We start from the raw sequence: 26,203 nt of genomic DNA on the forward strand, positions 1-26,203 counted from the left end.
GACCCACACCTTTATTTTTTTGTCAACTCTCTCTCCTCATTTATCTATCTTTTTCTCTCTCTTAAAATGACACAATTTTACATCCTTTAAAATGACACACACTTTACCCTTAATATATTAGAACAAACAAAACTTTGTAACGTTAAAAAAAATAGAAGTATCCAATAATGAGCCTTTTTGTTAAATAAAATTACTGAACAATAAAAAATTATAACTCTTAAGATTAAAAAAAATTATATAAAATGTGTAAATATCAAATTTCTTTATTAAAAGATTTATATAACAGGTAAACTGAGAAAAAATTGTTATCCCCACAAAAACCATTTCTTTTCCTTCTCTTCTCTTCTCTTTCCCTCCCTATATTTCTTGTGAGGAAAGAATTGCATACGGTGCAACGTAGCCTCACGAAAAAATAATCCACTCCTCCTTTTATTTCCTCATGGACATGACGCCAAAAAGCGAAAGTCAGCATCACAACATTGGAACAATTTCTTTCTTCCCTAATCAACTCTAGCAAACAAAACTTAACAGATGGGGTCGGAAGAAGGAACATCAATGCATTAGACAAGTCATCAATATGAGAAAGATACGTCAAGCCCTAGAATCGTAGACCGAAACTAGTCTTAGGCTCATAAGTCATAACAGGATTGGTGATAATTAATATATGCTACAATTTCCACTTTATCATTATTTTATGATTGCTACGCTAAGCATGTAATATAGCACTGCGTACATTATCTAGACGCATAAAGTGTGTTAATTTCATCATTCAGAATAGTTCTTAGTCGTTTTATGGTTCCCGACTTCCTGTTTATTCATATGCAAACACATTCGTTTAGTAACACTAGTCAATTGCATTCTCCCTTGCACGGTGCGTTTTCTGTCTTGTATAATATCCTGATGATCAAAATAACTAATAAACCATTCAAGGATGTGTCTTTCCTTTCTGATTCCAACTTACCCCAAGGGTTGCTCATAGACACGAGATTAATATTTACACAAAGATCTGCCACTGCTTATTCAATCCAAAAACCCACCTTCCTCAAAAATGAAAGAGAACAGCTATATGCTATCAGTCAATCCGATAACCTAGGATTATGAGCAACACCTTTTTCTCCATCATAGCCCACCTGCAACCATAAAAGCTCACTAAATGCCCCTTAATTTTCATAAATGCATATCCATATTTTGCAAGGATACAAACAATGCATCACTTCATAGATAAGGAATATAAGACACAGCATATTTATCAAGGATGAAAACAGGTTGAGTCTAAATTTCAAGGGAGATATATTACATATGGAAGCTTATACATTAAATGCTTATGTTAAACAGCACAAAATCACTCAGGTGATCGTTCAAGATATGTTACCATCTTCGACACTGTTCTGATGGAAAATAATTTTATTCCTCACCAAATAGATAATTTTGAATACATATAATTTGCAGCCTCGTATGAAAACAAAAACCCCTACATACAAAAATCATATTTTGGTCGAAGTACCTATCAGAGATGTTACGTAGTATCCACTTAGACACTGACTCAATTTGAAACCTCGGTGAGCTACTCAGAATAGCCCAATCAAACTCTTTAGAAACCCTTACAAAAGCATTCTACCGATGTTCAGCTTATGTATTTGTTTTAAATCAGCAACAAGTAGTTGGATATTTACACCTCGGCCCTTTTCCTGTGTATTTGCGTCAAATTTTGATTCTTCAAGGTGAGAAAACTAACAAATTTTCAATGGATCTGGACTATCTCTTAATGTTCGTAGGGGAGCCTTATTAGAAAAATAAAGACACAGTTTTCAATATAATTAATGTAACCCATAAGCCATCATGCTAGGTCCCTGCACATGAAAATTACGTTTACCTCTCTCCTGTGAGAGAGGAGAGAAGATCTAAATCCATTGTCGGTCACTTAAAGGAGGGAGTTGAAGATTCTACTGGCTCAAAAAGTCAGAACGTTTCAAATTCAACGAATTAACAAACAAGAAAGAGTTCAAGAATCTGGTTCTAGCAAATGTCAAAAAGGCCCATCCACGACTTCTTATCTGCACATTATTGAGTGAAGAACTAAATCCTTTCTTTCATAATTCCTCTCTCCTGCATAACCCTAGAAAACAAAAAGGCAATTTTTTTAAATTCACATCCATGCAATTAAGTGGGTTTCCTGAGTAGATCAATATGCAATCACAGCTTAAGAAGACCATATCACATGATGGAAATCCAAAATTTGGCAACTAACAAATACAACTGATCCAGTGCTCAAAGATGTATATCATCTGATATTGTTCCCAGAAGAGCTTTTCAGTTTTCAAGAATGACTAAATTTCAGTAAGGCTCTCAGAATCATGTAACGCAATAACAGGAATGAACCATTTGATGCAGACCGTGAAAGAAGAGCATGATAACTTTTGTTTTGCTATTAGAAAAAGTGGTATCTTAGTGCTTGTTTCAGATGTTAATCACGTCAACTATGGTTTTCTACAATCTTTTTTTTTTTCTACAATCTTGATAAATGGTGATATAATTGCATCAGAAATAGGTAGAACAATTTTTTTTACAGAAAAACACTGATCAATATCAATGAGATACAGAATAGAGATCAAGAATGATACAAATCTAGGATTCTCTCTCTCTCTCTCTCCAGGAATTCAAGACACCTGGCTCTCTCCCTGCCAAATTTTCTCAACAACCAAAAAAATAATTCCGATCTTCCCTCAATTCCTAGTTATACCCTACAACCCCTGCCCAGTCTCTTCCTTCCCATTCAGTTAAAGCTTCTCCTAACTAACTAACAGTCCAGTTGTCATATTATATTACAACTAACTACCTCGTCAATTATTAGAGCTGTTTCCCTTATCACTCTCCTAACAATACTCCTCCTTAAGGTGAACAGATTGTGGTAGCTGACAACAAAGTCCTGCCTGGGTCCCACTGTTTCAAGCATGATGACCAAGCTACCAGGGTTCCACTGGCCCTCTTTGAGGCCCACAGTAAGGACCAACATGGGGGAAAATGAGAAAGTCATGTGGCCCTTACAAATAGTAGCTACATCAATAGTTTCAGCTGTGGCTTGAAAGACACCCTTCTCTCTCCCCCATAGCCACTGCAGAACCATATCAACTGGGCAAAATACCTGGTCATTTACAAGAACCATAGTAGAAGGTTCTGCATGGCCAAAAATATAAGGAACCACCAAACCCACTACTTACAACAATAACCCTAACCTTAGTAGAGTCACCCAACACACTCATAATCAGAGAATCTCCTGAGGCTCCAATTGAAGCCATCAACCTTCCAAGTGTAGCAAGTTGGCAAGTACTTGGACATCTTGGGGCAGCTGCCTCATCTCTATAATTTCTCCAACAGCATGAGCTATATAGGGCAAAACATAGCAGTGGTAAGAATACAGGAAGCAGTTCTCAGCTTTCCGTTGTTGCCACAGCTGTATCAATTGGCCCATCATTTTATTTCCATATTCCATCAACTAGCCTAACCCTTTGCAACACATTGTTAGAGGAACTCAAGCAGATCCAATCTTGCGTTCTTCAATGAGACATACACCAATTTTAGTGGCCACAACATGATCTTTTTGGATCAGGAACCCAGAAACTTCTTGCATTGGTCTACACAAGTTTTCCACATCTAACAGGAAAACAACATAGCCAGGGTCCCTAGAATACTTTTTCTGAATTTCAGCATTGGGTTGACAACCAACTCTCAACATTATACAAGTTACACCATGGTCAAGCAAGAAACCCTATGGACTATCCTAATATCCAACAGGTGAAGATTGGATCAGAAGCTTTAACTGAATGGAAAGGAGGAGAGGCGGGTTACTGAGGGAAGATTGGATCACAAATAGGTAGAACAGTAAATTTTTATTACAGAAAAACACTGACCACTATCAATGAAATACAGAACAGAGATCGAGAATGATACAAAAGTAAGATTCTCTCTCTATCGCTTCAGGAATTCGAGAGACCTCCTTCTCACCCTCCCAATTCCTCTCAACAACCAAAAACTAATTCCAATCTTCCCTAGATCAGCTACATCACTTCCACTAACCAAATATCAAATTTATGCAACCAATCATTTATCCATCATTAACCACTTAATACCCATACTTTATCACGTATCTTGCCAAGACAACAAAAATTTAAAAAGAAATTGAAATAGAGGATCAAGAAAATAGAATAAATTATTGATTTTTAATAATTATGGTATATAAAGATGAACTTATGACCTTCATATTGCCAATTTATATTTTCAAGTTCAGAATATGTCATTTGATGATTATAATATATTAATTTTTTTTTATATAAAATGTTCAGCCATATCATGTCCTATACTTTAAGACTTGCGCTGTTTGTTATGACCTGTCATGTCCATGCTTCCTAGCTGATAGCCCTAGCATTATAATGTTAACAGCAATTTGCACATTAGCTCAATAAAGAAGCTCCTTTAGCTCCTTCTCCCCATCTTGAAGCAAGCACAAAAAACAAACAGAAAAATAATTAAAACAGTGTAGACTCCCTGTCATTCCAGAATCTATACCATCATTCAAACATTCAGCATACTACCATTGTTATAAATGTCATCATTTATTAGATGGCACTGCACTATAATTGAGTAGACACTACAAGAAGGCAAAGCAATTTGATGAGTTATAGTATGATATGCATAATTACCTGGGCAAACTTCTTAGAAAATCATTATCGAATAATCACATCTGAATTCCATTGAGAGCCATGTGTAAAAGAAGAAATATCATAGATAAAGAGCTCCTATGAGGTTAAATCTACCAACAGTGCATCATTTATAGCAGTATAAACTATTACGATTTCTCAAGACTGAATTCTCCCCATCCACTACTGCTTCTTACATACTTATCAACAATGCCAAATTCCTGATTCTGAGCAACCCGCCTAGCATAGTTCTCAGTTGAAATTGGGCCCTTCTTCAACCGACGGTAATAAACAATATGCCAAGGCCACAAGCGAGCAGAACCAAAGAAGGCATCCATTGTTAAATTTTTTTCATCATCTTTTGGCAGTTCCAGGCCATAGTTATTGAGAACCATGCACATTTCCTCTGTGGACATGATTGTTGAAAGGCCAGAACCGGGATTGACATGAGTTTCAGAAGCTGGCTTCTGAATTTCTTTTGGAATATCATCCATCATCAGTGTTCCAGAATGCCCAAAGCCCTCTGTCTCCTTCACTATCCTCGGAGGCAAATTCCCAGCAACAAGTGGTTGAGTTATATCTGTTGCTCCATTAGATGGGTCTACAAGAAAATGATTTTCAGTATTCTCCTCCTGTACATATTGGTCCTTTTCCATGGCATCCACCGCTGAGGCGTATACTGCAGCTTTTCCATTTACAGCAATACCTGTCTCCTTGGATTGAAGATTCTCCCATTCCATTGTACCACCAGTCTGTTGTCCCTGTGCAATCAAATGATCCTCATATTCAAGAGCAGTATCATTAATGGATGAGCTTTTTGAATTCAACTGGATTTTATTTGGAGATGACGGTAAAGACTGATTGAGTGATACAGACAAAGATGTAGGGGAGCTTGATCTCCTAGAAGTTAAACTTTTGCCTCTACAATACTGAGATTTTGAGGAAGACCTTAACTTTGAAGATGAAGAATGACCTCTAGAAGGCACTGATCTTGATCTAGAATGGGAACTAGACCTAGGCAATGACTTGGATGATTGAGAATTTGAGAGTGAGGGAGGAGATGCAGAGTAATTTGAAGGCAAAGAGGATGAGACCAACCGCCTTGATATCTTTGCCCTGGATCTTTTAGGTGATTCTATTTCATTTCTGCTTTGCTTCTTCCCTCCATACTCTTTTCTTTTATACCTATCAGTTTCCTTTGTTCTAGAGGATGACTCATTCCTCGATGGATCATGGTATTGTTGCGAACCAGACACCCTCCGCTCATCTCTCTGAGGCCTCTTTGATAAAGCATCCCCACTTGACCGCTGCTTCACCCAAGAAACACATCCAAATTTATTCTCATCCTCAACTCTATGATTTTCGTCTATTTTATTATTCTGCCCAACACCCAACCTATTATATTTTCTCTGGGAAGAATGTTCTTTCGGACAATTTCGCATTTTATGACCTAAATCACCACATCTATAACAACCTTGACGGAATTTAGAGACATTTGGACGATTTGAGGTTTCCTCGCCAATCTGTGCTCTGTCCATGTTCTGTTGGGAATTTGCTGCAGGAGAACCACCTGAGTAACCTACATGATAATCTTCATTGTCCTGCTTCCTGCCATGGCCATGATAAGGTTCATAACGATCAAATTCTACAACATTTTTATTCCCATTGTCAATTGATGGGTCATTAATTGGCTCACCCCATCTGCCGTAGTCCTCCATGTTAGGAACAACTCCACCACCTTCATCTGGAAAGTCTCCCCTGTAATCTTTTTCTTCCCCAACATAATTTTTAAAATCATCTCGATGATATCTCCTCTCTTCACCAGGCACTTCAACAGATTTACCCCGTTCAACATTACCCATCTTGTGATTCCTCCATCCATTGAAACCCGCTTTCCTTCTTGCATGGCCTAATCTCTCAGAATTCCTTGCATGGTGCAACTCATATGTACTTCTTCTATCACCCCTAGCAAATCTCGGAAATTGTGTATTGGGCTGTTTATTGGACCATGTTAGAGTCAGCGGTTCCCCACATATATTTCTACCTTTCAGTGCTCTCAAAGCTTTTTCAGCATCCGGAGGGAAGTCAAATACTACAAAGCCATAGCCTTCTCCTTTCAGCTGAACATTACAATGTCCAAATCTACGAAAAACACGCTCGAGTTCATCTCTTCGAGCATGTCCTGACAGATTACCAATATACAGTGACATCTGCAGGATTACAAGATCAAAGACCACATTTAAAACAAACGACAAAAGTAAATTTTATTCAAAGCAAACTAACATCAAAACAAATTTCAAAATCTCAGCAGATACAAACTTAAAGAGCATCTTCATTCTTTATAATGACAAAAACTAAGAAGAAACGTTGGAACAGGAATTTTATCGAACACGTAAAACGCATGAATAAAGAGAATAACAAAAAAACCCTAATTGCAAGGCATGAAGATGATTATTGATTAAACAGTTCAGTGTTTCACTCATTGCGGTGATTAACACTATGAAGGGTGTGGCAGAAGAATGATAAGGCGAACCTTCTGGAAGCGCCGGGGTGCACTTGAGCCTCTGCTCTGTTCCTCTTTGAAACTCCCCAAGTTAACACGAGTCGACTCTGTTTACTGAGTCGGAATCGCGTCAGCGGAACGCAGCAACGGAATCGTCAAAATCTGAATGGGAAGGTGCGAAAAAACACTGCAATGGTACCAACCTGGAAACTTCGAGAACACTAGTGAGAAGGAATGGCATCAGTCACAAAACAGTGCTGTGCTGGAGCTGGAGTGCAGATTACGAAAATTGCGTTTTTCGCCTTTGCTTCTTCACGCGCATAAATAACACTAGTGGATACTCTCTCTTTTTAAACTTTTTAAGTTAAAATTAAAAAAAAAAGTTAAAAAAAAAATGTTTGATGATAATACACAAAATTTAACTTAAAAGCTCAAATTAAAAATTAATAAGAGCTTAAAAAAATTCCTTCCAAGGAGCTTTTGATTTTTGACTTTTTTTATTATAATTTTTTTTATAAAAACTTATTTGACCTAACTTTTTCTTATAAAAAAAAAATAAACTTAAAAAAAGAAGATCCAAATATGCTTCTACTCACTACTCACGTGCCCTCATTCTAGTTTGCATTATTTTTATCACTAATTATAATTTATTTTATTTATAAATGTTTACATTATAATTATCTATTTCACATTGACTTGAGGGGATTAATATTTTTTTATTTTATGACCTTAATTATCCTTTTGAGGAAAGTGAGTTAAGTTATCTGTATTTCCATAATTTGGGCATAGGAAGGAGCTCCCATAAGCATTGGATTAATCTCGAGTTAAGCAACGTAATAATTATTCAGTTCTAAGTGTAAAATCCTTTCCATGATTCTAGCTCATGCTCTTTTGGCAATTTGTCTTTCTTGTGACTCATATTGCCACTTGAGTCAACCCTCGAGATTGGATGAATATTATATTTTAAAGTTGTGCCTTAAGAATGATTTCTTTCTTCTTTTTAAATTTTTCCATCAATTTATTAATTACCTAAGTTATCCAATTTAAAACATGCAGACTCTCAATAGTATAAAACTTTCCCTACCAATTTTTTTTTTTGGTAAGCCTCTCCCTACCAAATATTATTTCTTTCAAACTATGCGTTTGCCTAGAAAATGTTTTAGAGAAATGAGTATTTTATATAATTTTTATGCAAAATTTCTTTTTTTAGGCACTGGGATTTCTGTAAAAAGTATTATTTAATAACTAAATGTCCAATTGGATAAATATTTCTTTCCCAAAAGCAATTTTTTTTTTTGTTCTTAGCTAAACTTCCCTTTGAAGATGGTAAAAATATGAAACAAATGTTCGCATATCACAAAACAAATAACAAAAAAAAGGGGAATATTGTTTAAAATAATAATTATTTGTTTAAAAGTTATGCTATGTTTAGCATTTTTCCTTTTATGTTTAAGTGCCTCTTTGACATCTTTTTTTAAGTTATAAGCTACTCTTAAATTAAAGTTAAAAAAAGTTTTAAAAATAAAAATAAAAGTATTTTGAAGATTATATAAAAAATTTAGCTTAAAAGTTACTTAAAAGCTCAAATTAAAAATAAACTGATACAACTTAAAAAAAATTTACTAAGAGCTTTTGGTTTTTGACTTTTTTCTTTATTAAAAAAAAATTCTTTTTATCATAAGAGCTTTTGTAAAACTTATTTGATCTAGTTTCTCCTTATAAGAAGAAGATAAGATAAAATAAAAAAATAAAAATAAAAAACTTCCCAAACAGGCACTAAGGTTGTGTTTGGTAGGAGATTTCTTCAAATATAGCTAGGCATCTGAGATTGGGATTGTGTGTTGTCTATGTTTGGTACAGGATATCAAAAAAATTTACTAACTAACCTATTTCCCCAGCCATTGAAGATTGTATGTAAAATTGGTCAAAATGGATGGTGTTCAAATCCCACTTCCAAGGTGGTATTTCACTAGGTAAATGAATTTTTTTGACATAATAGCGGCCAAAACTACCCTCTTGTAACTCTGTTGAATGTAAGTTAACTGGTTCGACATACTGAGATCTACGCCTTCTCTTGGCTTTAGGAGAGAACTTTATGGCACTCGCCTTTCCAAGCTTCACAGAAAACTTGCAATTTGCCGCTGGTGACAACCCTGTTTGTCTATATTTCCTAGAAGATGAGCTAGGGGAGGGAGACTTTGCTCTTCCAGTTTTGTTCTTGTCACCTTCTATGGACCTTTTTTTGTCGGAGACTTGCCCCTCTTTTTTGGCAAATGAAGTTGTGCATCCTCCCGTCATTTGTCATGCTTAAGAAGCCTAACATGAAAAGGATTTACTGTTGTGTAGCAGACAAACCTCTCGTCAATTCCATTCCTTTCTAGATCTACTTCTCTGTTATTCACCTGGAAATTGGTAGAACTCGCATGAACAATTGAAATAATGAGTTGGGGATCATCCAGTTAATAGATTCATTAAAATATTGTAAAGGGTTAGTTTGTAATTTCAACCTGGTTTCCCATCAATATTTTATCTTCAACCAAACATAGATTCAGGATATCTCACCCAATTTTCCCGGTAATATTTTGCCCAACCAAACAACTTTTTTTTAACTTTCATACCTAACTCACTTTCCCTGCAGATCTCTAGTAATTACATTTTCCTAGTAAAAAAAATTCTCTTGTATCAAACGCCCCCTAAATGTACCAAATTGACTCTAAGAAGCTTATAGATTTTATTATCCTAACCATATTATAAAAACTATTGAAAAAAAAAGTACAATGTTCATTGAGAATGAAACACCATATAAGGTGGAGATTCAATAATTAAAGGTGCAAAATACTTTGACCTTTGTTTGTAATTAAGTTGTTGTTTTTTATACTTTCTTCTATCATAAAATCCTAAATCTCATAAAATAACAAATTTTTGGTAAAAAATATACAAAAATTCCTTAAAATCTTAAAAAAATAGTAAATCAAAAATGCAACTCCTAGTTTTGAATTATAAGCAAGAACTCTTATAAAATCATGATATTGTCAAGCTTTGAGAGTTTTTACGCTCCTTTATACACAAGAAAAATAGATGATCTTAGAGGTCATTCTACCATAGTCTACCACACAGGCATGTATCACAGCCTTTCACCTCAACCACTGGCAACTACACTTTTAATATTTCATTTCCATTGATTGTCCTTCAGATAAACTGTAACTCTTTGTTCCGGATCGATTTGTTAACATTACCTATGGTATAAAGCGCAACATATTTATCTAATTAAGCGGAAGACTATATTACAAGAGTCACAATTGCACCTAACTAAATATGTGAACTAACTTTTTCCTTCCTTAAACATTGTCATGTATCAGTATTATTTTATTCTTGATCCATTTAATTACTCCATTCATTTATAATACTACACTACAGTAAAAACGGGATTCAATGGCGGTGTCTTAATGGCTGTTTAAAAAATCGACCCCAATTCTAACGAATAATAATACTCGTAAGCTATTTAATTTTTTCCCCTCTCTTATGACGCTATGTATCCCGTTTTCTTTTTCGCAACAATCAAATTATGAGGACTGAACCTTCATTGGCATCATTTTGATATTGCATGCTTCTGCTGTCTCTACCACTGTGGGAATTTTCTTTCTTCATCTTCTTTCTGAATTTTCTTTCTTCATCTTCTTCGCTAGGTTAGAATGTAATCGGAAGATTTTCAGATTTGAAGAGTAACAAGGTTAGAATGTAATCGACATTTTGAAACTATTCTTTCCCACTTCATGTGAACACCTTCAAGTGATCTTTTAATCCAAAAATTTTCGAAATTGAAAATCTACCATCTATACCATTTCAGGTAATTTTGTTATCCTTTATTTCTCTTGCAATTTAGGTGTTCGATGAAATGTCCTAATGTGGTACATTTACAGTTAAAGTTTCCTTCTTATCACATATTCACAGTTAAAGTTTGCAGTTCTATCAAAATGCCATGATCAGCAAATGAGATCTTTACACTACAAAAGAAAGACTTTTGATTTTGTTTTGCATAGAAAGTTTCCTAAATATTAGTGGGAATCTGTTTTGTGATTTACCAACTGTATCATTGATGATCAGTGGTCATGTCAGTGTTGATGTGAACCTAATTTTGGGGTTAATCTTTAGATGCCATGCCAGTGTTCTGCACTATCTGCTAGCTATTTGGAAGTTTTTTTAACCATTTAAACAAATTTACGTATGCAATGGAGTTTCTACTTGTTTTGTTTTTCAATTCCTGTAATTTTTATTATTGAAGTCTAGCTTACTGAATCAAGCTTGTGATCTCATGGATTTTGCAGAACAAATTGGATGTTGATAAGCAATATTGATCTCTTACTTTCTGTGGGGAACTAAGAAACAATACCAAGCCAGTTATGGTCAGCACCCTAATGATTTACAAGAATGGAAAGATTTTCCCAAGGGACTCAAGGTTCTTCTGCTTGAGGGAGACAAAACTTCTGCTTCTGAGATAAGAGCAAAGCTTGAGGCCAAGGACTATATTGGTAACACATTTTGGATTCCTTCTAATTTTGACAAGTCTTACTTCTCCATCAACATGAAATTTTGGTCTATCAATCCCACTTACGGTACATCGAGGGTAAAGTTGGTCCTCATGTTCTGTACATTGGCATCTTGGAAAGAGTCATCGCTTTAGAATCCTTATATGGTTCTTTGGAAAATTGTGGTCTCAAATTTTAGTAAACCAGGACTTTAAAGACGGAATTCAATTAACGGGGCAACTAGTGTTTTCTTTTGATAAAATTTAGTAAACCCCTGGTCCCCAACATTATTAATAGAGTTAAGGCGAGAACAAAATCCTAAGCAAGAACAAGCAGAAAAAAAAGTTGTCAGAGTGTCTTGGAAATTTACTAGATAGTGTATACATTTCTGAATAGTTAATTTGGTCAAAGCATAGCATTTGTTCCCCATGGTAAAAGTTGGGTGTAGGAACGTTGGCATTTTGAACATTTGAACGTTATTTTAAAAAAATAATAATAAAATAATTCAAAACTGAAAAAATTACTAAAATAATAAAATAATGAAATCAATTGTCACATGACTCACATCAACACAGAAACAACTATTAAGATATAAAGTAGGTATTTATCAAGTTGCACTTATTTATTTATCTCTTATTTATTTTTTATTTTTCAATCTATTTATTTGTTGGTAAATTGGTACTCTAAACTTTTTAATGCATCGTTTCCTTACACTTATTCAATGCCATATTCTTTTTAGGAGTTTCATGTTTTAAAACAATTGTAGTATTCAAAATTTAAAAAAATTTATCATGTGAATTTCCATTTGTTTTTAATTGTTCTAGCTAGATTTCTCTGTTCATAGTATTCTAAATTGTATCTTTCTCACTCTTTATATATATATATATATATATATATATATATATATATATATATATATTTATAAAATATTAAAAATCTCTATTGGTAGGTGGGGAGACAAGAATCTCATTCTATCCTTTGTGATTGGCTACAGCCACGGTGGAGATAAGGTCACTTGTGTTCCCAATGTTGTGGCCTAGTAAAATGGTTTCATTGTTCTATGACTTATATCCCTGGTCCTTTCTCTCCAGCCTTAAGTGCCTGTTTGGATCCTCTTTTTTTAAGCTAGAAGCTACTTATAAGCATAAGCTAGGCCAAACAGATTTTGGGAAAAGCTCTTATAATGAAAAGCTCTTTTTTTATAATGAAGAAAAAAGATGAAAACTAAAAGCTCCTAGGAAGAGCTTTTTTTAAGCTCTTTCGGTTTTTCTTGAATTGTGTGTTTCTTTTAGAATGAAGAGAGATAAAGATAGAGAGAGATAATCTTATTGAAATATGTGCTTTTAAGTAAATATTAAGCTAAAATTTTTATGTAATTTTCAAACAGCTTTTAGCTTCTTTTTTTAAGCTCTTTTTGTTAGCTTTAGCTTATAAGTAGCTTCTAGCTTAAAAATAAGAGGATCCAAACAGGCTCTAAGTCTTCTATGGATCCCTGAGTTGTGGGCTTTTTGGGGTTCCTTATTTTGGTCAGAGTTTTACAGAGGAAACAGGAAAGCGAGAACCTTCTTACCTCTTCCCCTCTTTCTCTCTTTCGTGTGCCTCTTTTCCTCTCTCTATTTCTTTCTTTCACCTTTTGTTCCATAACCTATCACACCTACCTTCTTCTTTCTCTCTATTTGCCCTTTTTTTACCTTTAGTTGTTGTAGGTTCTTGGCTTGTTTGTTTCTCTATTCTTCCCTGATCTCATGAAGAAGATGTATATGTAAGTTTTGTCAAAATAATTACCTAACTTCAGCTGAGAGGATCAACTTTTTTTTAAGGTGTGGAAGCTCACTCTTGCCAATTTTTGTCAAAATAATTTCGTCAGTGTATTTGTTTGTCTATTTTCTCATGATAGTCTTGTTTGAGTTATTGTAAAAGTTTTTTGTAAAAATTGTTTTCATGATATTTTTTGTATGTTCAGGAAACAGAGGCCATGAATGAAATTGTAGGCTATGAAGCAGAAAAAGTTGATCCTATCAGCTGAAGTTAGGTAATGTCTCTTACCAATGAGTAGTTTTTGTTTTTAATGGTTTGCTGTTTATTATGATATGACTGGAACTTGGAGGAAAAAATGTTAAGGCTTGAAGAAGTTTTTTGTTTTTTATCTGTTGATTGTTCTTGAGTTGTGAAGGACTGTGATTATGTCAACCAAGCTAGATACAAGGATACCTCCTCTTCCCATGGAATCAGTGTTTCGTGGATTCTACATTTTGCGCTTTCACAATGGCAGAATTGTATCATTCTGTTTTGGATTTGACACTTCACTCTCCAAATAAAGAGGATCTCTTTATTTGCCTTTCTTTTAAGTTTATGACAATTATGATGTATAATGTCTGAAACATGTTATGACAATTCATCTTCCTAATATTGTGAGAACTTATTTTCTACTGACCGTAATATTAAAATGAAATATTTCATCAATTTATGTTGGCCAAGTAATGATTTTACCTATTGTTATTATTATTTGTTTTTATTTTGGGATTAAATTTTATTTTACATGAATTTTTGGATATAATATTGATGGAATTAAATATTAATAAATACAATATAAAACAAATGCGACCGTTTAATCTAAATTGTAGAAGTTGTATCTTTAAAAGGCGATTCGAAACTGCCACTGCAAATATTATTATTTTATTTAATCAATTTATTCTATGGCGGTTTTGTATGAGACAAAGGCGTTTTGGAATCCACGGTGGTTATTCCGTCGATTTTAGAAAACCGAATTATTTAATGGCGGCAAATTCAATGTCGGTTTTAAAAATGACACGGAATTTTTTGGCGGTGGTTTGAACGGATGCCAAGCATAAAATAAATCCCCATTGAATCCTTTTTTTACTGTAGTGCTACTATTAACATATCCTTAAGCTACACCCTTGCCTAAGGTATGATTAATTACTTTGAGACCTTCAATTATGTGGAGAGTAGTTAAACTAATCTTCCTAAGGTCTATTAATATTTATCAAGGCACCACAACACGTTAGAAGTGGATTTAGGCCTTCCAAATTATGAGTAAGCAATCTAAATCCTGATAGGAGAGATTATATATCTCTCATACGGTCTCATACCCATAAAAAACCAATTACTAGCACAATAGAGTCCATATGTCCTTTCCTTGAAGAATAATCCAAAGAAACTAACTTTATTGGTATGTTTGGCATTAAATTATGCTCACCCTTTTTAAAATCGGTACTATATCACCTTACCATTTATTTTCATATTTTACTATGTTAAACTAGACACCTTAACATTTTCAATGACCTATTATAAGCCTCAATTGGATTTGTATAATTCAAGATAAGTATGTTGTAAGCTAACTGCTTCAAGCCAAACTTCCGAAAATAGGGCAGCAACTTTAAAATTAAATTGGGATTAATCCACCTATCCAGTGATTTTGATATTTATACAATTATAGAGTCATGTGTTTTTTTCACATAGGTCCAAACCCCACTCGATAACTCAAGATATGCTCGTTTTACTAAACGATACTAAAGACAATAGTAGGCTAGCGCTGGTAGCGCCAACTCAGCGTTGGGATCGCCATGAAGCAGATTTGCTACTGTTTTGCGGCCCCAAATGCATCACCCCAGCGCCAAGAGCGCCAACCTTGGCGCTAGAAGTGCCAAGGACCTGTTTGCCACTGTTTTACAGCGCCACTATGGCAGCATGAGTGCCGCGGAACAGAGGCAACTCAAAATTTCAAGCCTAGAACTTCTCCAATAGAGTCTAGGCCACTCTCAAGTGGAAAACTCACATTTTTGCACCTAATAAACATATCCAATGCATAATCTTTCCATGATTCATATACAATACATAATCTCTCCATTGAAACATCAATATTGTCTATGCTAATTTTACATCTTCATACAACATTGTATATTTGATAACACCTAGCAATCCATTGCTTAGGCTATTCTTTTCACATCTTTGCATATCTAAATAAACATTATAATGTTATATTACAAACTCATTGTATGTTTTAAGTCCAATTACAACAAAATATGCTCAAAGTAAGGTTACAAAAAGACATACATACATATTCTTTCGCACAAATCATGATATCAAAATTACACAACAAGCTTGTTGGCTCCCTTCGTAATAGGAATACACATAGTTAGCTATGCAAATGAACCACTATACAAAGCCTATCATGATTCCCTATCCAAAGGTCCAAAATGAAGATACAAGCCATAAATTCCCTAACTAAGCCTCTTGCCAAGGGAAGGTCCAACTCCTCTAGTGTTTGTACCTAAAATATGATCTCCCACGGGGTGAGATAACAACCTCAGTAAACTATAGATCCTTGGAGGAGTCCTTCACCCTAAGTTCATTTCAGGTTTAAAAGCAGTAAAATATATATGATACAATATATATGTCAATGCAAATGTCTATGAATCTCAATCAAGTAATTCCTCTGGCCCATCAACCATCACCAGAATGCTCATATAAAACTTCCAAGAAGAGTCCTATCGAGATCACCTCTTCTCAGGTGTTAACCACTTGGAATTGCATCCACGTAACTCTGGTTCCAAGGAAATTTCATATTATAATTTGCAAGAGTGGGATTTTCTTTCCAAAACACTTTTGAAAGGCATCTCCCCTTTTAGACATTAAACAAATAAATATAAACAATCTCTTGGACCAGGATCCAATCAAGTATGCAACACACTCAAAACAATTCAACTCTTATGCATCAAGCCAAAGTAACACAACTCTTATATATCACACCAAAGCAACACAACTCTTATGCATCACACAAAAGCAACACAACTCTTACGTATCACATAAAAGCAACACCACTCTTATGTATCAAACAAAGTATCTCACCTCTGATATAACAACAACAAGGCATCTCACCTTTTATATCAACAACAAGATATCTCACCTTTTATATAACAACCAGGTTTCACACCATTATGCATCAAACAAATCATATACACATAACATACATTATATCACATCTCCATGCAATATACACCACCTATAAAAATCTTACTCCCTTATAGTATGGTAGAACATACAAGGGATAAATCTCAAGGTTTGAAAATTTACCTCCAATAGAATTTCTTTCCAAGTTCCCTTTGTAATCAAAATGCCAACAATACCAAGTCCTCATTAGTTTTTCCTATTGGTACCACCTATTACAAGGTGAAAATGCAATCAATCCATTATTCACATTACATATCAATGCAAAGCTAACGAGAACAACATTGTCAAACTCAAACTTGATGACTTACCCTAATCTTGATTCATCCAAGATTCAAGATCATGCTCCATTGCTTGATCCAAGGGTTGGTTATCTACCAAAAGCTCACTTGATTTAACCCTTTAAACCAAATGAACACAACCATCATTCATGAATAACAAGAATTCATAAATTTTCCAAAAACCTAAGTTTTAAAAGTCTGCTAAATGATGGTTTCATCCATTTTCCACCATTAAATATCATTCCTCAACATTTCTTCCAAAGGCATTAATGTTTATTTCAACTAAAGAACTCACCATATTTCAAATTTTCTGAAGGAAACCTATATTACTCATACTTCATGAAAGCTTAAGAAATGAGATAGTTCCTTACCTCAAGACTCCACACAATAGTGCAAAGAGCAGTCTCCAAACTTCAAGAAGACCATACAATCCTCCAAGCTCAAGAACTCAATAACGGTGCCACTTTCACTTGGAGTTTTTACTCAAGGCTTCCCTAGCTTATTTGTTTGATGGGCTTTACTCTAAATGAGGAGGGGATCAACTTTCATGACAAACACAAGTCATTTTGGTGACTAGAACTCAAGTCAGTTTTTCTTGTGGAGCGACAATGGTGAGGCAATTTTGGGGGGAAGAAGGCCAACGAAAGTGATGATGAAACTTAGAAAAATATCTTGCTCAAGTCTTAAATCAACTTTAGCCAAAAAAGTCAAAGCAACAATTTGATTAATGACTCATTCATCCCTTCATCTAATTAATTCTAATCCTCTTTTTAATCCATGAATTAGACCATATAACATGGTTTTAACATTCACCAAAATATCTTGCTCAAGTCTTAAATCAACTTTAGCCAAAAAAGTCAAATCAACTTTTGCTTAATTGCATTTTTACCCCAAAACTTCTATTATTTGCAATTTTTCCCAAAAGTGACTTTATTTCGCATAATTAGACCTCTTATCTAATTAATCTATCTTAGTCATAATTAAATTCTTAATCAACTTACAAATTCATAATTTAATTATTAGGGTTAGTATATAAACTCTTTAGAATTTTACCACAATAAACATGCATAACACATAGCAGCACAAGGAGGCGTATAAATAAATAAATAAGAACTCCATCCCTGTTTCCTAACTATAGCACATAAATGCTGAACTGTTATGGATTAAGAGTTAGGTATGTATCCCTTAAGGGATGTAGTATGTCAATATGAAGGTGCTCAAAGAAGCGATGGCATAGACCAAAGCTCAAGGATAGTCATCGCAAATGCTATCGCACAGATGGTTGTGAAGAGGGGGTGATGTGTAGGCTACAGTGGCTTTAAAATCTAACAGAGTAACAACTTATAAATGTGATATAATCAGGTGTCTCTTCTATTAGAGAGGAGGAGTTTATATAGGGGAGTGAATATTCCTTAATAATGAGAGAGAGAGACAAAAAGAAAAAGTGAGCCAAATCCATTAGTCATTACCTCCATTATTGCAGCGAATCGTTGTCTCACCATTGTGTGTGCACGATGGTGAACTGTGCAAAGAGAGGGGAATCACATGTGGTGAGACTCCAATGCTTACCCATGGGGTATCATCTAGAAGGGCCTCATTGGGCCTTTTGATATTTGGCCCATCGAGCTGGACCTTTGTAAGCTGGTCAGAACAAATGCCTTCTTATTTATCTGTCTCTCACCAAATAAATTCCCAATCCTGACTTTATTTTCTCTCACTAATTTCAATCTATAATTTTTTTATTTAATTAATGTGTATTGTGGGTTGAAACATTATTATGTTCATTGTACTGCTTTTTCCTTTATTGTTTAGTTGTTGTAATTTTATTATGTAGTGGGGTTTTAATTATTTCAATTTTAGGGTGATTTAAAAAAAAAAACACTAAAAACAGGTTGATTTTATGCAATTTTGCTTAGTTTTAAATGAAATAATATTTTAGGCTCTTTATTTTTTCAAACCCTAGTCTCAATATTTTTTTCAGCAGCATACTTTAATCTTTTTCTCTCATTATTCCTCTTCTCCAATTTTAAACCCTCCATCTAAATGCATTGCCTTCATCTCCGAGAGATCGCCTTTTATCAATCTCCCTCCATACCTTTCATAAAATTCACCCATCCTTTATATTGTTTGTTCTCTCACTCCCTCCTCCTTTTATTTCTCTCTTGTTTCATATTCGTGTATTTTAATTTGGCATATTATTTCTTACTAATGGTTCATTTTTGGCTTTTTGAAGATTGTCAAACTAGACTTACATTATGAAGATTGATTACCAGTCTCATTTCCTTTCTTCATTTGGTTGGAGCTCATTTGTTAGGCAAGCTACGGTTCTTTTTCTCTTATTTTTTCTCACTTTCCTTTGTTTGTTAAAAGGGTCCATGTTGTTATCAAAAAAAAAAAAAAAAGGGTCCATGTTTCTCGTGAAAATCCTTTTGAAATCCAGATTCATTAACTTAGCTTCATATTGTTTGTTTGTTTTTTTTTTTTTTTTTTGGGTTTTGTTCTATGCTGATCGAATAAATCAGTTGAGAATTAAAAGGTCAATGTCATTTTGACTCGTAAGTATTTCATGCTGCCTTTGCTTTTAATGATTATTCAATCTCATTAAAAGTTGAGGGAGTGGAATACATGGCTAACTTTATTGGATGATTTAGGGCCTGTATAATTCTATTTTGAAGCAAATACGGTAATGATTTTATGTATTGCTGAATCATCAATTAGATGTTATATTTAATTTCTATGCACTTTAGATTTTCAAATTCATATCGTTGAAGGCATAACTAAGGACAAATGGCTGATCAAGTTGGATTAGATTATGTAGGTTTTTAATTTGTAAGTTTGAGAACGAAAAAATAATGACAATCTTTTGTCGTCACTTATTATTATTATTTTTTATCTCATTATTTCCCTTTTTCCTCCTTCGAATGGCAAATAAGCCTATAAGGCCTCATAACCTTTTATTTTTAAAATTAGGACCGATCATGTCAATAATTTAATATTGGTAAGACTAATAGGCTGTGGAAAACTCAATATTTTAGATATGTCTAGATTCAATAGACCAAAAAAAAAAAACCTGACTTAACATATTTACATCGGGAATGGATGTTTTTACGTCAAAATTTTACATTAAAATTTTTGTATTTATTTCTCTCTTCATTAATGATAATTGAATTATACCTATTTAATTCATGTAAATAGAGAGATAAACAATTTTTTTTATATGAGCAGATCTTATAAAATTTTAACATGAGATAATCCACTCCCATTTATACCCTAGCTTTAACGGATAAGAATAAATGTTCTCTTTCTTTTGTTTGGTTTTATAAATAAAAAGAATAAAATTGCATGTAAATGAATAAAAATTATTTCTTTTTCCTTTTTTTCTTTTCATTTTGAAAGAGAAAAGATGAGAAATGACAATAGCTATAAAAATAGAAGAATGTTATACTTACAACATTTTTCTTTTACAACCCCTTACAATCATATCTTAACATCGTTGATTTCCGCCAATCAACGGTTATGATTTTCACAAATTAAATTCATTAATTAATTATTAATTCACAATAAATGATAACCGTTGATTTACGAAAATCAACGGTGTTAAGATATGGTTGTAAAAAAAAATTGTAAGTATAATCTTCCTCATAAAATAAGGACTTTTTTTTTGGTAAAGTAAAATAAGGATTTTATATCTCTCTTGTGGTAGAGAGAGATTTCAACTTTCTAGCACACACACTTAATGATGGGACCCATATTAAAGAAATAAAAATAAAACACGCCATTTGATATTTCGGTGGAGGAGATCAAGACTTTTCTGTTACATGAGAAGTCTTTTTCCTTAAAAGTAATGTTGCTAAATTTTTTTTTCCATGCATTACAAATAAAGGGATGAAATTTATCTCCAAAATCATTTTATTTCCTTTACACCCTTAAAAGCTTACTAAACAAAGCTTTTAAAAGCTTACTAAACAAAGCTTTAAAGTAGACTTCACGAGTAGTTTTTAATTTTTGGGAAAAGTGTGTATAATTTTAAAGGATGTAAAGTTGTGTCATTTTAAGAGAGAGAAAGAGATAGATAAAGGAGGAGAGAGAGTTGACAAAAAAAAATAAAAGTGTGGGTCTCACCTCTTTGTGAGAGTGAAAGGATGTAAGTTGTGTAATTTTAAATGATAGACACTTTTCCCTTAATTTTTATTGGGATCCCCACTCTTCCCACTTTCTTTATTTAAATAATTTTCTTACCCTCCGTAGGAGCAAACTTTTGATACCATCATCGCATGTGCGACTTTCATTCAAATTTTACCACTTAGATTTTTTTTCTTTTTTCTTTTTTTTATCTCACTTTCACATTCTATCTCCATTTTTAATTGGTGTTCCCCACTGAAAAAATAGTACTCATTTTTCATTTATTCATCCTGAAATACAAGTTTTTTTTTTTTTTTTTCCTTCTTGGATTAGAAAAATTGTAAATCACAAAAGAAAGAGTGGGCTGAAACATTATGGGCCCTTTGGTCCATAAATAAAAGGGGCCATTGGTAATTGTGGAGATCTTCAGCCTTTGCCATTTCTCTCTCTGCCCTCATTTTCTTTCTTTATTCCCATACTCGCATTCGTCTCCTTCCATTAACCAGATTCTCCTTTCTCTCGGTGTGCCTCTTTGCTCTTCGTTCTCAACAAATTTCGATTTTTTTGATCAGATCCGCAACACCCACCTCACGAAAACCTCTGCTAACCCATCCATGACGCTTGGCTCAGGAGGATCCAGTGTCGTGGGTGAGCTCCTAACCAATCTCATTCTTCTTCTCAACGCTTTTCGCCGACGTCGTTTTGTTTTCCCTAGTTTTTTTTTTCTTTTGGGAATTTTTTTTTCTGGGTCCATAGATTTTGTTCTTTGATTGTTGCCGTTGACCTAAAGCATTCTATGCACGCTTTTTTTAATTTATTTACTTGAAATTATTCATTTGTTTATTTTTATTTTGGGGGGTTTTCTGTTTGTTCCATTTTATCCCCGTGGAATTATGGATCGATGACTGCAGTTTCCTACCGTGATTTTTTGGTTTATGAATTTTTGATGAATAATGGTTTTGGGTATTTTATGAGTGCGTTTTATTGAAATATTAATTTTTTTCCTTGAGTTTATTATTATTAATCATGGCTAACTCGGGAAGGTTTTTGCAGTTTTTGTGGATTGGTATGTTTCTCTGAAATGTGTATATTTCATTATTGCTATTTTTAATGGTAATTCGTTGGTATGATTTTTCTGCTGAAACCATGATTCTGTATGATATTTGTTAAACTTTATGCGTTGAAATTTAAGCCTACACGAGGACAAGTGTGTTTTGACTCTGAAGTGATACATATTTTTTGAATTTAATTCGTGGATGGATGGTGATGCGTTTAAGTGATAGTCACTCCTTGTTACAAGAAAATGGTAGTGATACACATATTTGTGCCAAAAGCATTCTTATATCGAGCCTGTTGAGTTAAATACTCAATGTGTCCTATAAGAAAATGCATGGATGTTGAAGTCCGAAGAGATTTAAGTTGAACATATATCTGTTAGTACAAAGGAAGAAAATAAAATCGTTGTCACCTGATGTATTTTTATATTAGCACTTCTGATGGTCCTTGTTGCCAGCTAATGTTTTGTTTATGACATACTTTTATCCTAAAAGACAATGCAAATCAAATACAAAAAAAAAGAAAAAAAAAAGAGAATGCAAATCTGAAGTTCATTCTAATTTCTAGGTGCCTCTATCTGTTGTATTAGCCAATCATGCCCTTATAATTCTTGGATAAGGATTTTAAACGTTTAAAAAATGAAATTAAGGTTCAATATGGTAACACTTGTTCTGGTCCTTATCTTTAGGACTTTGAATTGGCACGGCTAAAATTTAGAGAAAGGATTGTACTAATATATGTAGCCGTTGTTGACATGCATGAACTGTACAATGGCTACTTACATGGCGTTCTTCAAATAAAAAACGGTTATTTTTAACTCATTTTAAAATTGTTAGTGTGTGTTGTTAAATGTATTTACACTTCAATGTAGTTCCAAGGAACTTCAGATTGCTGGAGGAACTTGAACGGGGAGAAAAAGGGATTGGGGATGGCACAGTTAGCTATGGAATGGATGATGGTGATGACATTTACATGCGCTCATGGACTGGCACCGTTATTGGCCCCCATAATGTAAATACTTCTGTTACTGCTCTACATTCATTTTTATGTATTAACATCAACATCACCTTTATCCCAAACTATAGTTCATTTTTATTTATGTCTGTGTGAAATCAGCTTTTTTTATCTTAACAAGTAAATTCACATGCAGCAACTGGCTTAATTTATCAGAACCAGTATATGTGTGGAAGCTAGACATTCTAAAAGGGAAGTCCGTACCTTCTGCTCATGGCAACAGAGCATGTCACGTTATGTTTTGTCTAACATACTCGTCTGTGTACATTACTATGGTTTTCAAGTTCTTGTCCAGATTTAAAGAATTTAGTAGATGCTCGAGAGCATAAACTTCTATGTATTTGTACACACACAGAGTCTATCATTCTACAACTGTAGTGAGCATAATATTGAGAGATATTTGATTATAAATAGAAGTGTTATTACAATTCTGTAATTTTTCTTATGGTTATAATGGATTATTTTTTGGATTTCTTTAATATAGAATATATATGCCTTTTCAATTGTCTGTTGGATCATTTGCATGACTTGTTGATGTAGCATATTTGCTCCCCTGGTAAAGAAGAGTGAGTGGAGTATGAATTATTGGTCTATCATGAAATTTGAAAGTATGGCCTAATTATATCTTTTCTGTACAATGTACTTGCTTTCGTTTTGTGTGTAGTTAACAGGCTTCTTGCTGGTCCTATAATTGTGTTCTTTCTCTTTTACTTTTTCTCTGTCAGACTGTACATGAAGGAAGAATTTATCAACTGAAGCTGTTTTGTGATAAAGACTACCCAGAAAAGCCCCCAAGTGTTCGGTTTCATTCACGGATCAATATGACTTGTGTTAATCATGAAACTGGAGTGGTATTATTTATAATTTTTCACCATCTAAATTTTTGTGTGCAGTTAATGTTGTTGTCAGTTATATTAACTGTGCTAACTGTAGTTTCTCCTTTGATTTTTAAATTGGTGATAAATTTGAGTCGTATGTCAGGGATGTAATCAAGATTGATGTGGGTTTTTGGGAAGGGAATAATGTAATATATATTTCATTCTTTCTTTATGCTAAAGTACAGGGTTGCCTCCTCACCATCCCATCACATTTCTTATAATTATGATAACATGAAATCCAGTTCATTTTGCAAACTTCAGAAAAGATTATTTGTGTAGCAAGATTTATAGAGTTGTAAATGAAACAGGTTGAACCAAAGAAATTTGGTCTTCTTGCAAATTGGCAAAGAGAGTACACCATGGAGGATATACTGACCCAGCTGAAGAAGGAAATGGCAGCTCCTCATAACCGGAAGCTTGTCCAGCCTCCAGAAGGTACCTACTTTTAGCATCCAGATCATAGATGTCGGATCATATTGCATTTGCAGTATGCAATATATAGTGTGTAATGCTTTGTGGATCCTTCTGAATTCAAGAACATATAGGGGAATGCCCCAAAAAGCTTCATATTTCCATCTCCATGACTTCAGAATTGTTTTGTTGTCTTTGTCAACTGTGCTGAAGGGATGCTGTTTAATTAATGTGTGTCAAATATTGAAAGCAACTCTTTAAGTAGTATTTTCCCTTCTAATTACATAGTTGCTTTCAATTTTATTCTTGCTTCGTTTTGCTTTACTTTATTTCTGCCTTGTAATTAAGCCTGAGCTAAATGGAAAAGTGGCAACAACCTTTTGGATGTGTGCCATGTCTTTGGGTTTGGTGCTTGTTTAGTTCCTTGGGTATCAATTCGGCTCCTCGTTTTTATTCCGGAGCAAATATAAACCAACGTGGCCAGACATGACTTTATTTTTTCTCTCCGATCCTTACGGTGGCTGAATCGGTTTTGGAGTTTGAGTTTCTCTATTCTTCCTCGGAGGAATTAAACTCACTACCCTATATGCAGGTTAAATCTGGGATCTAGTTGCATCAGACCAACAAGTTTTGGGTGTGTCAAGTCCTTTGATTTATTTGCTAAAGGGAATGACAGAATTATTTAAGTGATAATATTTCTCAGAGTAAACTATTATCTCAATTCTAGATTATTACTTTAGCTTTCTACAATAGAACGTGATATCTAGTCTCTTAATTGTATTTAGTCTCCTAAATATTTATATAATTTTTTTAGGCTTTGATATAAATTATTTGACTTTCACCGAATTGAACTAGTGGATTGTTCAATATTTTTTAAACCGCACTAAAAAGATAAAACGGTCAATATACACGAAATTGTTGGAAGATAACATAAATAGTAAAAAAAATTACATCTATTTTCTAAGTAATCATATTTGAACAACTTATATAGTTAGGAAAATATGGTTGCAAATTAATAAACAGATTTCATCATAAATTCCGATTCCGCGGTATACGAAGCAGTAGTTTGCCTTTGTTGTGTAGCTTTAGCTTGAGTTTTGGAGAAGAGGCACAAAACTATATTACCACTTGATCACTCTAGTCTAACATAGGATGAGTTAAAACACACACAAGGTTGTGGGCCTCAAGGTTGTTGTAAGATAGTCTGACGTTATGGTGGGATGGGCTTCTCCTTGAAGTGTCTATGTTGTAATTTTGGCGCAATGGAGTGACTGGGTGTGGTACCTGTAAAGACACTTCCACGCTTAAGTCAATATCAATGAAAGCTGTGTATTGTTCGTAATGGAGAGAGATGTGTATACGTGGGCTTGTATCCTCTATATTTATAGTGCATTATGTGCTGTCTTTTTTGGGCGGCATCTCTTCTTATTGGTTATTTAGGGTGACTGTTCTTCTGTCAAAGTCGTTACCTTTTAAGTTATTCCTTGATGAACAAGTCTAAATGCTAGTCTGTCTCTTTAGAGTAGTGGCAAGTTGGAGCTGTCTCATTTATACTAACTTTTATGCGCGACCGACTTTATCAAATAACTATAGTCTTCCTTAGTCTTTAAGTTTTCCCCGCGTTTAGCGCGACAGAATGCGCAATGAGGACATTGCGCCCATTGCCTTTAGGACCTTCCTAGATCTCTAACTATTGAGCCTGTATTTTATCTGGATCAGTAGCTCCCCAGCTTGCGGCAAACATGAGGTG

The 26,203-nt window shown here is 34.1% G+C and overlaps 2 protein-coding genes across 6 annotated transcripts; one reads left to right on the top strand and one right to left on the bottom strand.

The window, feature by feature from the left end:
* Positions 1-442: 442 nt before the first annotated feature.
* LOC133297162 (uncharacterized) lies at positions 443-7,449 on the bottom strand. Of its 2 annotated transcripts, none has more exons than XM_061496254.1 (3): positions 7,228-7,449; positions 4,698-6,904; positions 443-1,130 (listed from the first exon to the last, which is right to left on the bottom strand). In XM_061496254.1, exon 2 carries the CDS (start codon positions 6,902-6,904, stop codon positions 4,844-4,846), a length of 2,061 nt encoding a protein of 686 aa, XP_061352238.1. In that variant the 5' UTR covers positions 7,228-7,449; the 3' UTR covers positions 443-1,130; positions 4,698-4,843. The 2 variants fall into 2 exon arrangements, with proteins under 2 accessions (XP_061352238.1, XP_061352246.1); XM_061496262.1 differs by lacking the exon at positions 443-1,130 and adding an exon at positions 1,239-2,116.
* A 14,086-nt stretch (positions 7,450-21,535) lies between these two features.
* On the top strand, positions 21,536-24,851 carry LOC133297234 (ubiquitin-conjugating enzyme E2 variant 1D). 4 transcript variants are annotated; one of them, XM_061496346.1, is made up of 4 exons: positions 21,536-21,742; positions 23,022-23,161; positions 23,836-24,015; positions 24,351-24,851. In XM_061496346.1, exons 1-4 carry the CDS (start codon positions 21,709-21,711, stop codon positions 24,489-24,491), a joined length of 495 nt encoding a protein of 164 aa, XP_061352330.1. In that variant the 5' UTR covers positions 21,536-21,708; the 3' UTR covers positions 24,492-24,851. The 4 variants fall into 4 exon arrangements, with proteins under 4 accessions (XP_061352330.1, XP_061352337.1, XP_061352345.1 ...); XM_061496353.1 differs by having other exon boundaries at positions 23,890-24,015; XM_061496361.1 differs by having other exon boundaries at positions 21,576-21,742; positions 23,022-23,173; positions 23,890-24,015.
* Positions 24,852-26,203: the final 1,352 nt, after the last annotated feature.

This window comes from Gastrolobium bilobum, unplaced genomic scaffold (assembly GCF_033153095.1).
Source record: "Gastrolobium bilobum isolate Gb01-03AN ecotype WA unplaced genomic scaffold, APGP_CSIRO_Gbil_v1 utg14417, whole genome shotgun sequence".
Taxonomy (NCBI): domain Eukaryota; kingdom Viridiplantae; phylum Streptophyta; class Magnoliopsida; order Fabales; family Fabaceae; genus Gastrolobium; species Gastrolobium bilobum.

Excerpts from the sequence above, each read along its gene's own strand:
- LOC133297162 (XM_061496254.1), bottom strand. The coding sequence starts at position 6,904 with ATGTCACTGTATATTGGTAATCTGTCAGGACATGCTCGAAGAGATGAA.
- LOC133297234 (XM_061496346.1), top strand. The coding sequence starts at position 21,709 with ATGACGCTTGGCTCAGGAGGATCCAGTGTCGTGG. Across the intron at positions 21,743-23,021 it reads AGGAGGATCCAGTGTCGTGG|TTCCAAGGAACTTCAGATTG; the intron begins GTGAGCTCCTAA and ends ACTTCAATGTAG. Across the intron at positions 23,162-23,835 it reads CCGTTATTGGCCCCCATAAT|GCTTCTTGCTGGTCCTATAA; the intron begins GTAAATACTTCT and ends TGTAGTTAACAG.